Consider the following 12,261-nt stretch of genomic DNA (forward strand, 5'->3'; position numbering starts at 1 on the left):
TCCTCTGGCTTGTTTTGTCACCTTGTGTGTTTTTCATGGGTGTCTTGCTTTTAGTCTTACAATTAATTTTCTAACGTATTAATTTTCTAGATGTAATTTACTTACAGGATATTTTTCCTTACATGATATTCCTCTACTGTCCCCTCCTTTTTTGATTTAAATGTTAGGAGGCTTTTGAAAATTTTATAGTGTATTCTTGGTGGCTTTTAAATTTTAATTTTTTGCACTATAATATAGCTGTTTTAGGTTCATTATATGGTGCACACTTTTATCATGAGATGAAGTACCAATAAAAATTTTAGTTGACTCTTTAGGAACACCTTTTTGTCTGGTACAATTAATTTTTCTAGAATATTCACTTGTTTCAACTAGCCAATTTAAATTTGTCTGAAAACTTGACTACTATTTTACTGTCAAATTTATTACTCTAACAATAATCTTGTTTTACCCTGTAAATATTGGTGGAAGGGATTATTTGCCTTCTTGAGTAGGTCCTGAGCATTCCTGGTGGTAGGCTGGATTTAGATATCGTAAACCCCCTTCCCCACACCATGGGTACAGGGCAACTCAAACAATTCTTGTTGGAGTGAGAGGGCAGCTGCTGTTGGCCAAGTCTCTGTCGGTCACCTGGGTCCTGATCTGAGCTGGGCATGGGAAGCACAAAGCAGCCTTGGGGGCAGGAGACCTCCCTCAGAAGGGGCTAGGATTCAGGCCCCTGCAATGTTGGGGGGGTGAGGGTCTGTGCCCCACCTCTGTTGATCCCCAAATTCTCTCCTGATGGCCCCTCTGCGACTGTGCCTGTCTTAGGTTGTTCCTTCCTTGAGGAATCTTACCCGTCATTGACTAACCAGCCATCCTCCGGGGCCAAGCAGGGTGACGTGAGGTTCAGTTTTGTCTCCTTGGTAGCCTATGCCCCCGTGGCCTCCATGCCCAGCACCTGCCTTGGGATCCCCTCGCCTGCTGGCGGGGTAAATAAATGACTCTTCAGATCAAAATTGCTCTTTATACTAATTCATCTTGTAACTTATTCCCATCTTCTAATTTGAAACCAGGAAGGTAAAAATGGTCCAGAGTTGTCTTCTTCCTCCTGTCCCCTTACTCATCCTATATAATAAAAGCCTAATATGCAAATTGTCCCCTCGACCTGGAGTTCAACTGGGAGTTCAACCAAGAGTTCCACCAGGGGGCAGCGGTGGCGGCAGTGGCAGGTGGAAGGGTCTCCCCAGCTGGCAGCCGCAAGGGACCCTACCTGTGCATGAATTTCATGCACTGGGCCTCTAGTTACGCATAAAAATGGCAAAGAAGAGAACTCTAGATTTTGATACTTATAAGGAAAACTACTTGTATCAATTATCAACTGACACAATGCTGCTTAACAAACAACTTTAAATTTTAGCATTATACAATAAAAAGCATGTATTGTTCATGCATCTGGGGTAGTAAGTTAGGCAGCACGAAGTATATTCTTACGTTAACAATGAGGTGCAAGAGCAAAAGTGGACATGCAAGTGCTTTTTCAAGCCTCTGCTTATCTTGCATATGCTAACATCTATTTTCAACAAGTCACCTGGGGGCCCACTGTAATATTACATAGTAAATGATGTTGATGCAAGGAGAGATGAAAAATTAAAGCCATTAATGAAATCATTTAGCTACACTACTTAAGCAAACATATGCTATTTGTCTGTGGCTAGTAGAATTATTTTTTTCCAGGCATCACTTCATCACTCTACTTAGAAATAATTATTTTCAGGCCTATTATCTTCTATACCTCATTTTTTTGTTTTTGTTGTTGTTGTTGTTGTTTTCAGAGAGGAAGGGAGAGGGATAGTGAGGTAGAAACACCGATGAGAGAGAAACACCAACCAGCTGCCTCCTGCACCCCCCCCACTGGGGATGTGCCCGCAACCAAGGCACATGCTTCCGACCAGAATCGAACCTGGGACCCTTGAGTCCACAGGCTGACGCTCTATCCACTGAGCCAAACCGGTCAGGACGACATGCCATTCTTACACAGTGAAGATTTGAGAGAGATCTATTTGAAAATCATAACAAATGATTGTGGTTAAATATGGTTAGGGTACATGCCAAAAAGAGCTTCTTTTCCCTCTCTTTCTCAGGGCAGGTTCCAAATGGAAGATTCGGTATATAATCCAGAACAGGTACCTCGATACTATCAAGATGCCTACCTGTACCTGCAACCCTTCTACAATACAACACACAGCTTCCTCAGAATCAACCAGCTAAATGGCATCTTACAATGTGGGCAGCCCCAGGAAGTGCTGGTGGAGTATGACATTGATCCAGTTGATGTAAACCCTGACCAGGAAGTCACCTTCTCCTACTATGTGAGACTGGGAAATGAGGGTTGGTGAAAATGTGTCAAGAAGGAAAGGGAATGGGGAGAGTGAACTGGAGAAATTGGATAGACTATCCAAGTAGAGAGAATGCAAGCAACATAGGTAATTTCAAAAATTTTTAAACCCACACTAAAAGAAATGGAAAACACAAGCAAAACTCAATTTTTAAAATATATTTTATATGATCAGTGTAGGTGTAAAGGAAGGGGGAAATGAGGAATAAAGAGATTATGAGCAAGATCCCAGGGAAATTGTATGGGGAAAGAAGATGAGGAATTAACAAGAAAATGTTGCTGGCCAGGGATGAAAGGGAACTGGGTGGGTGGGTGAAAGGGAAGGTGAGAAGAGAATGGGACTCAGAATAAAATTCATTCTGTGTTTTATTGACCAATATTTTACAATAGATGATACAGGGTTAAAATTAACATTGATAGCCTTGTTGGAGAAATAAAATCACAACTTGGAGCCTGAAGGAAATGTACAAAGATAAGTAGCTTTATTGGTCATCTCGGTGAGAGTGAGGATTAGATTCCTGTAGAGCTCAGGTTTGATGGTACAGAGTCTCTTCATTCTGTTATCATCCCCTCAAAGTCTCTGAGAGACTTTCTCCCTACTGAATCATCCTAGTATTTTCTATCATCCCCATGCTTTCATTAAGCTAAAACAATCATCCTGACACAAAAGAATAAGAAGGATTGGGTGGAAAATAACAAATACTGAGTCAGGCTCTGGAACTATGAAAGGAGACTCTCCTTATAGAGAGATGCAGGGATGCTCCAGAAGTAGGGTCAAGATTAATCTCCCATAACATCTATGCTATTGATTTTTTTTTCTCTTTCATAGTTAATAGGGAAAGGACGTTTGGAGATGGAGGGGCAGAAACACATAAACTCCAAAAGGAAAGGTGAGTGTTCATGCTTCTTTTGTTTTGTTTTGTTTGTTAATCCTTACCCAAGAATATTTTTTCCATTGAATTTTTAGAGAGAGTGGGAGAGAGAGGTAAAGACAGAGACAATGTGAGAGAAACACACTGATTGGTTGCCTCCTGCATGTGCCTCAACCAGGACCCAGGCTGGGGAGGAGCCTGCAACCAAGGTACATGCCCTTGACCAGAATTGAACCTGGGACCCTTTGGTCCACAGGCCAAAGCTCTATCCACTGAGCCAAATTGGCTAGGGCCATGCTTCTTTTGGAAGAGAAAATAATATTTTAACTTCCAGGAAACAGTTCTTATCCATAGAAGCAATGAGAACAGAACAGTAACAATAACCATAGAAGAATAGGAAAATGAGAAGTTACTTGCACCATTGGGCGTGCTGCTGGCCCAATGGGAAATGCAAACATGTGGTCGGATGTTGTGGGTAAGTGAGTACACTCTCATCCCTGTGTATGTCCTCTTCTCTTCTAGGACTGAAAGGCTCCTTCTCTCTCTCACTGACCATCAATTCCAGGCTTGCCCCTGATGCTTCTTTGGTGATCTATGCCATTTTTCCCAGTGGAGGTGTTATAGCCGACAAAATTCAGTTCTCAGTAGAGATGTGTTTTGACAATAAGGTAAAATAGCAGTTGAGGAGGGTGAAGAAAAAAATCTGGGAATAGAGAGAGATCTTGTGTATGCTAGGGTTGAGATAAGGCAGGGGCTGGGAAAGAAGAAGATAAGATGTCATATTGTATTTATACCTTTAATATCTTCCATTGAAATTATTTCTCTTCTGCTTCTATTTAAAAAGTCATGTCGGGAATCACACATATATAGCTATTCCAAATATAGCTAGTCCAGATGCTTTCTTATCTTTTAAACATCTATATCATTCTGCTGTGCTGCTCACTTTTCTCAACTCTATCATAAGACACTGGTTCTCAAGGGCTAGACTTTACAAAGGGAAAATCAGTATAAAAGTCAAAGAGTGGGCTGGATACCATAGTTAAAGCGGATGATCCAAGTGACGTTTTTGTATTGTCCTCTCCAGGCCTACCTGATTCCCAAGTTATATGTGTCCTTCTTCAGGTTTCCCTTGGCTTCTCACCTTCCCAGCAGCTTCCAGGATCAGATGTGGACCTACAGCTGCAGGCAGCTCCAGGGTCCCTGTGTGCCGTCCGGGCTGTGGATGAGAGTGTCTCACTACTTAGGCCAGAGAGAGAGCTGAGTAACCACTCTGTGAGTAGTCGGCTACTAAGGTGGGAAGAGGGAGTTAACAGAGAAGATAATCCGGCTATGTTAGAATAGAGGGTAGATTTCAGGGAGTGGGAAAGAAAGTCTTAGGAAAATAGTGCACCACCATAAGGTGGTAGAAAAGCGGGTATGAAAATAAAGGTGGAAATGATGGGAAAAGAAGAGCATGGTTAATATGGACATAGAGATAAAGAAAGAAGATGAGCCCAGCTGTTATGGCTAAGTGGTTGAGCATCGACCCATGAACTAGGAGGTTGCGGGTTTGATTCCCAGTCAGGGCACATGCCCAGGTTGTGGAATCAGTCAATCCCCAGTAGGGGGCATGCAGGAGGTAGCCAATGGATGTTTCTCATTGATGATTCTATTTCTCTCTTCCTCTCTTTCTAAAATAAATAACAAAGAAAGGAAAATGATGAAATAGAAGGTAAGTGTGACAGATTATGAAGAAAGGTGAGATAGAGGTTAAAATTTAAAAAGTAAAGGAAGAGGTTATGATGAAATAAATATAGGAAGAATTCTGGAGTGATGAAGATAAATAATATGGGAGCTGTGGCACCAAAATCCGAGAGAAGTTTCTCAACTGATTTCACTGTGTCAATACTTTTATTTCTTTTCCCCCTTTTATTTCAGGTCTATGGGATGTTCCCATTCTGGTATGGTTACTACCCCTATCAGGTGGCTGAATATGATGAGTGTCCAGTATCTGATCCAAGGGACCTTCCTCAACCCCTCATTGTCCCGGTGCCTGAAGAGCGCTGGAGCAGGCGTTCAGTTATGCAGAGATATTGGTTCTCTAGTGGCATGGACCTTTTCAGGTTTTTTCAGGTAGATAGTCTTACCTATTTTTTTTTTTTTACCTATTTTATTTTTATAAAACAATGGTAGTGGGAGGGGGGAAGGAAAGTCCATATTTTAAAAAATGTTTTTTTTTTATTTTTTATTATTGATTTCGGAGAGAGGAAGGGAGAGAGAGAGAGAAGGATAGAAACATCAATGATGATAGAGAATCATTGATCAGCTGCCTTCTGTATACCTCTTACTGGGGATTAAGCCCACAACCTGGACATGTGCCCTGCCTGACTGGGAATCAAACCCGCAACCTCCTGGTTCATGGGTTGACCCTCAACCACCGAGCCACAAGAGCCGGGCTGAAAGTCTGTATCTTAAAAAGCAGAGAGAATCATGTGTGCACTGACAGGGATAAAATCTTGAAAAAACCTTCTGATATATAAGGCAGTCTCTCTTAGTTCCTATGCTTGAAGAAGTTGTTTCATTGGAAGAGAACCACCATGAGAGGCTGAACACCTAGTTTTCTCAATTGGTGGTCCCCAAAGATTGATTTTCATGGATCAGTCAAGAAGGAAAATGAGAAAAGGTAGACCAGCAGTGTCTGTTCATTATTATATATTAAAAAATATTGCACCTGCCCTAACCGGTTTGGCTCAGTGGATAGAGTGTCGGCCTGTGGACTGAAGGGTCCCAGGTTCGATTCCGGTCAAGGGCATGTACCTTGGTTGCGGGCACATCCCCAGTGGGAGGTGTGCAGGAGGCGGCTGATCCGATGTTTCTAACTCTATCTCTCCCTTCCTCTCTGTAAAAAATCAATAAAAAATATATTTAAAAAAATATATAAATTGCACCTATTTTATGAACAGAAGTTGGGATGCTATGGCCCAAGTCTGACCAGGAGGCCTCTGACAGGATCCATGTCTTGTTCATATTTGCATTCTCTCTAATGCCTGATCCTTCATCATGCTCAATGTATTTTTGTTGAATTGATTGAGCTAATATGGTCCCTGGTCTCTGATAATAATATCTTTGACTAATATTTGAAAGAACCATTAAACATATTTAACAATGAAGTAAGTTTACTTGAAAGCCTTTCACGCTAGGCTGGAACAGAAGTGAACCAATCTTGGCTAAGTATTGGGTAAAAATCACCAGTATCACCACTAATAGGACACAAATGTCTTGGTTGAACCCTTTGAGGGTACAATTCCTAGGCAGTAGCCCTTGTATTAAAGGAGAGGACTTAACATTTTATTCTCTCCTCTCTTTGACACCTATCAGAACATGGGACTGAAAATACTGTCCAACGCCAAAGTCAAGAAGCCAGTGGATTGCAGTCACCACTCTCCAGAATACAGCAGAGTAATGGGTGGAAGTAAGCTACCTCTGTGACATGTGCCGTCACTGAGATGTTCGGAATCGTGGAGCTCTGAACGCTCCTTCTTTGCCTCTGGTCCTTGTCCTGAGCCTCTAGCCTCAGAATAATGGCTGTGAATCATAGATGTAGGCAGTTTCCCAAGGATATCTCTGTCTGGGGAGGGCTTTTGAAATCTGAAGGCCTTATCTATTCATTCCCTGGCCAAATGTCCTTGTCCGTCACTGGACTTGTGACTGGTAGTCGCTTCACATAAATTTATCTCACAACAGAAGTCTTCTAACATTCCCCTATTCTTAGGCTCCTTAGAAAATGATGATGCTATTCCACTGGCTTTTGGGCCCTCATCTCCATCAATTTCATCAGAGGATTCTCAGGTTCGCCAGTACTTCCCAGAGACGTGGCTCTGGGATCTGCTTCCTATTGGGTAAGTGATGCCTCAATGGTACAGCAAGATAATACAGTGTGGACTCAGCAGAAAACTCAAGATAAAATAATTTTTACGAATCTAACTCTGAAGCTAAGAAAATTGAATGGGAATACGGGAATGTATTTCTTTCCTGAATTCTTATACAATTATATACAATCACTCACAACAAATTCACGCATCTTCACATTTACACTAAGTACAGATAGTGCATTCTCACTTCAGATCTACAAAATCTTAAAGGGACATATTGGCATTAGTTTAGTTCTTGCTCACTGCTTATCTGCTCATTTCGAAAAGCCATAAGAACAGTGCCTTCATGGACTCAGAGGGCAGTGGCCTCTCTTTCAGATACATTTGCACACAGACGTGTCCACCCACACATACCACCTCCAACATACTCAAGCATCCCACTTCTCCCATATTTGTACATCTTCATTCACCTGAAGATTCACACTCTGAGATTCACGTGGTCCCCCAATTCAGTTGCCTCTTTGCTTTTCCACCCAGGCACACATCAGACAATTCACTTCTCAGCTGACTTTGTAACTTAATTCTCAAATGCTCTCTCTCATTTACTGTCTGCCTCATCTGGGTTCTTGTTTTCTCACAGTAACTCGGGGAAGGAGGCTCTCCACCTCACTGTTCCTGATACCATCACCAAGTGGAAGGCCATGACTTTTTGTACCTCCCAGTCCAGTGGCTTTGGTCTTTCACCCACTGTTGGACTAACTGCATTCAAGCCATTCTTTGTAGATCTGACTCTCCCTTATTCAGTAGTTCGTGGGGAATCCTTTCGTCTTACTGCCACCATCTTCAATTATCTAAAGGACTGCATCACGGTAAGAATGGGGGGTACAGGAAACAGGTGCCAGCCTGGGAACCACAGCCCCCACTGTAAGTTTTCTCTAAATTGGAAGCATACCAGTTTCCCCTGGGAAAGAGATGCGATGTCGGTGTCTCAGCCCCCACGTTTTCCTAAGCCTCTGTGTTCTGTCTCTTTACTTGTACCCTTTATCTCTTAAACATCCTCTTCAGGTTCAGACAAACCTGGCTCAATCAGAGGAGTACCAGGTGGAATCATGGGCAGATTCTCATGCCTCCAGCTGTCTCTGTGCTGATGAAGCAAAAACCTATCACTGGAATATCACAGCTATCAAGCTGGGTAAGAGAAGAATGAGAACTCCATCCTTTCCTCCACTGCATTTGCTTTGTTTCCTCTTTCTTTTTTTTCTTTTTTCTTTTTTTTCCATTTCCCTAGCCTCTTTTTTCCTCCTTTCTATGTCTCTGTTATAAATAAATAAGCAAGTACCCTTTGATAGATAACTTAAAGAATTATCCAAACTGGGTTATTTTGAGTGTGAAAGGGGTAACTTTTTAATATTTAGGCTACAAAAAAAAAATGTATGCCAGGACAAGGGATATATGGTCATGTTGTTAATCTGGACCAGGCATTATTCTAACTGCTCTACATGTGGTAAGTCATTTAATCATCACACTAACTCTAGGAGATGTCATTTGCTCATGGATTAAATCCTTGCAACTCAAAGTATAGTCTTCCAATAACTAATACTAGTTATTTATTGATGCTCAACAAATCACCCTACAATTTTGTGGCTTAAAAGAACAAGCATTATTACATAGTTTCTGTGGGTCAGTAATCTGGGTGCAGCTTAGCCAGGTGCCTCTGGCTCAAGGTCTCTTATGAAGTGCCATTCAAGATGTCAGTCAGGGCTGTGTTCTCATCTGAAGGCTTGACTAGGAGGTGATCTATTTCTAAGCTCATTCCACAGTCTGTTCCTCACAGGCTGCTAGACTGAAGGGTACAGTACTCACCTCAGTTGTTGGCTAGTGGTCTCCATCAGCTTCTCATCACATGAATCTGTCTACTGGGTGCCTCATGACATGACATCTGGTTTTCTCCAGAGCAAGGGGTTCAAGAGAAAGGGTGCACCCAAAACAGAAGCTGCAGTCTTTTTAAAAATGGAATCTCAGAAATGACATCTTATTACTTCTGCCCTGTCTTCTGCATCAGAAGTGAGTCATTAAATCCAGCTCACATGTAATGAGAGGTCATTGCACAACAGTGTAAATGTGAGGATGCACAGCTCTAGCTGGTTTGTTTCAGTGGGTAGAGTATCGGCTTGTGGAATGAGGGGTCCCAGGTTCGATTTTGGTCAAGGGCACATGCCTGGGTGTTGTGGGTTCAATCCCCCAGGAGGGCGTATAGGAGGCAGCAGATTGATGATTCTCTCTCTCTTTCTCTCTCTCTCTCTCTCTCTCTCTCTCTCTCTCTCTCTCATCAGTGATGTTTCTATCTCTCTCCCTCTCCCTTCATCTCTGAAATCAATAAAAAATATATATTTTTTAAAATATGAGGATGCACAGATCATTGGGGGCCCTTAGAGGCTGCCTACCACAGTGCACCAGCATCATTGCTGTCACCAGGAAGCTTGTTGGGAATGCAGAATACAGGCCCCTACCCCAGATCTACTAAATCAAAGTTTGTAGCATAACAAGATCCCCAGGTGATTTGTATGCCATTAAGTTTAAGGAGCACTGGTCTAGAGGGGATGAGACCTCATTGGTACCTCTGGCAATAGGTATAATGCTTTCCTTTATCCTTCTTTCTTCTCAGGTCATGTAAACTTTACTATCAGTACTAAGATTGTGGACAGCAATGAACTCTGTGGGGGCCAGAAAGGGTTTGTTCGAGTAAAGGGTCGGAGCGACACACTCATCAAACCAGTTCTGGTCAAGGTGAGTTTTCTGCAGGCCTAGCTTCAGAGGTACAGAGAGCCACCAAGCCCGGGACGTTCGGTGTGTGTCTAACACACCAGCTAGTCTCTCACAGCAGCCTTATTCCAACTCCAATCGGGTAGCTCACCTTTCTCCTTCCCTGGTCCTTATCTACTTTTAATGATTTGCTTAACCCACACCAACGGTCTATGAAAAAGCCTAATGCACTTTATTAGTGCCTGGTACTTCATAGTCACTCAATGAATGTTAGTTTCTCTTATTAAGTTCACTAAAGTTATCATTAGCTACTTTTTTATCCTATCACGAACCCCCATGGAATTCTGCTTCTTAGAAGTTTCCTAAACTTGTCCTTAGCTCTTGTCCTTGCCCAGAAAGAATTTTACTGAGATGCCCATCCCGTGTTGAAGTGGAGTCCTCCTGAGCTACAAAGAGTAGCTCCATCTCTAATAGAAGCCCGGGGGGGCGGGGGAGGGCGGGGGCACAGGAACGACCTCTTCTCTCCATTTCCCTTCCCCTGCCTATACCTTCTGTGCCGCCTGCCCTGACATTCATCTTCATCGTATTTACTCATCTATGTTTCTTTTTATGTCAGCCTGAGGGAGTCCTTGTGGAGAAGACACACAGTTCATTGCTGTGCCCCAAAGGTGGGTGAACTCAGAGAGGGGTTGGTAGTGAGGATTCCCTTAGGTAAGCGGAGATTTTCTTAGGCAAAAAGATGAATATACAGGACAAAAAGGTATAGCAGCATCCAGGGGTGTCATCCCCAAAGGGGCCAATTAGCTGGGAGGCAGGAGGAGGAAGAGAAAATGTACAACACAACCATGACTCTCTTTGGAAGATATTTTCAGCAAGGCTCACTATGAATAGGTTTAAAAATCTGTCTCCATCCAACAGAAAGCCCTGGATCCAGAAAACTCTTAGGAAAAGTTTTCCTCTGGTTTGGGCTTCAGAACCCCACTATTTCCACCTTCTGCCTTCTATTGTTTCACCTTTTTGTTGTCTCTCACAGGAGACGTGGCTGCAGAATCCATCTCCCTGGAACTCCCTGTGGATGTTGTTCCTGATTCAACCAAGGCTTATGTTACTGTTCTGGGTAAGCAGTTAGAGATTCTTGGCTCAAAAAAGAAAGGAGGCTGCCAAGGTGTGGAGTGGGGTGGGGCATGTGGACCCACCTGAAGGAAGGTGTGGTGGGTTAGAAGTGACGAAGGAAAAAGAACTTATTTTATATAGGGGGCAATATGGCCAGGTACAGCTAGATTGGACAAACGTAGACTCTAGTTAAAAACAGAAAAGAATGTGGGCAGGAGGAAGTTGAAGGTCTTTGAAATTTCGTATGTATTTAGGTTTAGGTGATCTATCAATTGGGTGGAGGGGAGACAAAATGTTTACAGCAACCTTTTAAAAAAATGAGCACTTGATCTAGTTGAGTGTAGTTTGGGAAAGGTTCAACCATATTTACATAGGCAGGACACTTCACTCCTTTGGGCAAGGAGAGGGAGTGAGTAGAAAAGCATTATCTTGAAAATCATATCAAACTGAGTTAGGATCTCAGTTGTGCCATTTAACAGTCATGTGACCTTGAATACGTTAGTGAACCATTCCAATCCTTCTTTTTTCTCTGGAAGGCAGTGATAATAACCTCTCTCTCAGGATTGGTGTAGATGAAATACAAAGTTCCCAGCATAATTTATAGCTTATAATAGAAACCCCTAAAGTGATAGGTTCTTTCTTTACTCTTAGCCCCTTTCAAGATCCCTTCCAGGTTAAGATTTGTCCATTTTGACTATATTTGATTCATATCTCTGGGATAGCACTCACAATGCTATAATTGAATTACAGCTCACTGCCTATCTTATACAGTGCATTGTGAACTCCTTGAGGATAAGGGCCATGTCTTTTTCATTTATGTTCCTAGTACATTTCCTACAACACAGTTGACATTCAGTACATATTTATGCATTTGAATTGGACTCTATGGCTGAAATGCAGGTAGATGTTCATCATGAGTCATTTAGTTCAGGCTTTCTGGCTTATGAAGTATATGGAGTGGTTAATAGATATAACTTGGAAAGCAGTATCAGGATTATGTGTATTTGGGAATGACATGGTGATTTGGAGGGTGGTATACATATATATAGTGGAAGAACTTAGAGATTGAGTCTAAGTATTGACAGTCTTGTTACATCACTCACATCTCCAGTGACATGTTTGTTTGTTTGTTTGTTTTTAAGCCCAAAACTCCCTCAGGTGGCCTATGTACCTCTCCATATACTACAGTACCTTGTACATTCCCAATATTGTACTACTATATTATATTGTTTACAATAAATTATAATTGCAATGTATTGTAATTTTTTGCTCCTCTGATTATGAGCTC

General features: G+C 42.1%; 1 protein-coding gene across 1 annotated transcript in view; it reads left to right on the forward strand.

Moving 5' to 3' along the window:
- A2ML1 (alpha-2-macroglobulin like 1) overlaps positions 1 to 12,261 on the forward strand; it is a 38,887-nt gene that overhangs the window by 12,189 nt on the left and 14,437 nt on the right. The window contains exons 12-23 of the mRNA XM_079773822.1: positions 2,121 to 2,348; positions 3,204 to 3,264; positions 3,769 to 3,914; positions 4,369 to 4,518; positions 5,164 to 5,358; positions 6,604 to 6,697; positions 6,998 to 7,124; positions 7,738 to 7,966; positions 8,163 to 8,289; positions 9,763 to 9,884; positions 10,477 to 10,528; positions 10,894 to 10,977. Of these exons, the coding sequence (XP_079629948.1) occupies positions 2,121 to 2,348; positions 3,204 to 3,264; positions 3,769 to 3,914; positions 4,369 to 4,518; positions 5,164 to 5,358; positions 6,604 to 6,697; positions 6,998 to 7,124; positions 7,738 to 7,966; positions 8,163 to 8,289; positions 9,763 to 9,884; positions 10,477 to 10,528; positions 10,894 to 10,977 (1,615 nt within the window). The remainder of the gene's footprint in view (positions 1 to 2,120; positions 2,349 to 3,203; positions 3,265 to 3,768; positions 3,915 to 4,368; positions 4,519 to 5,163; positions 5,359 to 6,603; positions 6,698 to 6,997; positions 7,125 to 7,737; positions 7,967 to 8,162; positions 8,290 to 9,762; positions 9,885 to 10,476; positions 10,529 to 10,893; positions 10,978 to 12,261) is intronic.

Source organism: Cnephaeus nilssonii (genome assembly GCF_951640355.1).
Source record: "Cnephaeus nilssonii genome assembly, chromosome: 6".
NCBI lineage: Eukaryota > Metazoa > Chordata > Mammalia > Chiroptera > Vespertilionidae > Cnephaeus > Cnephaeus nilssonii.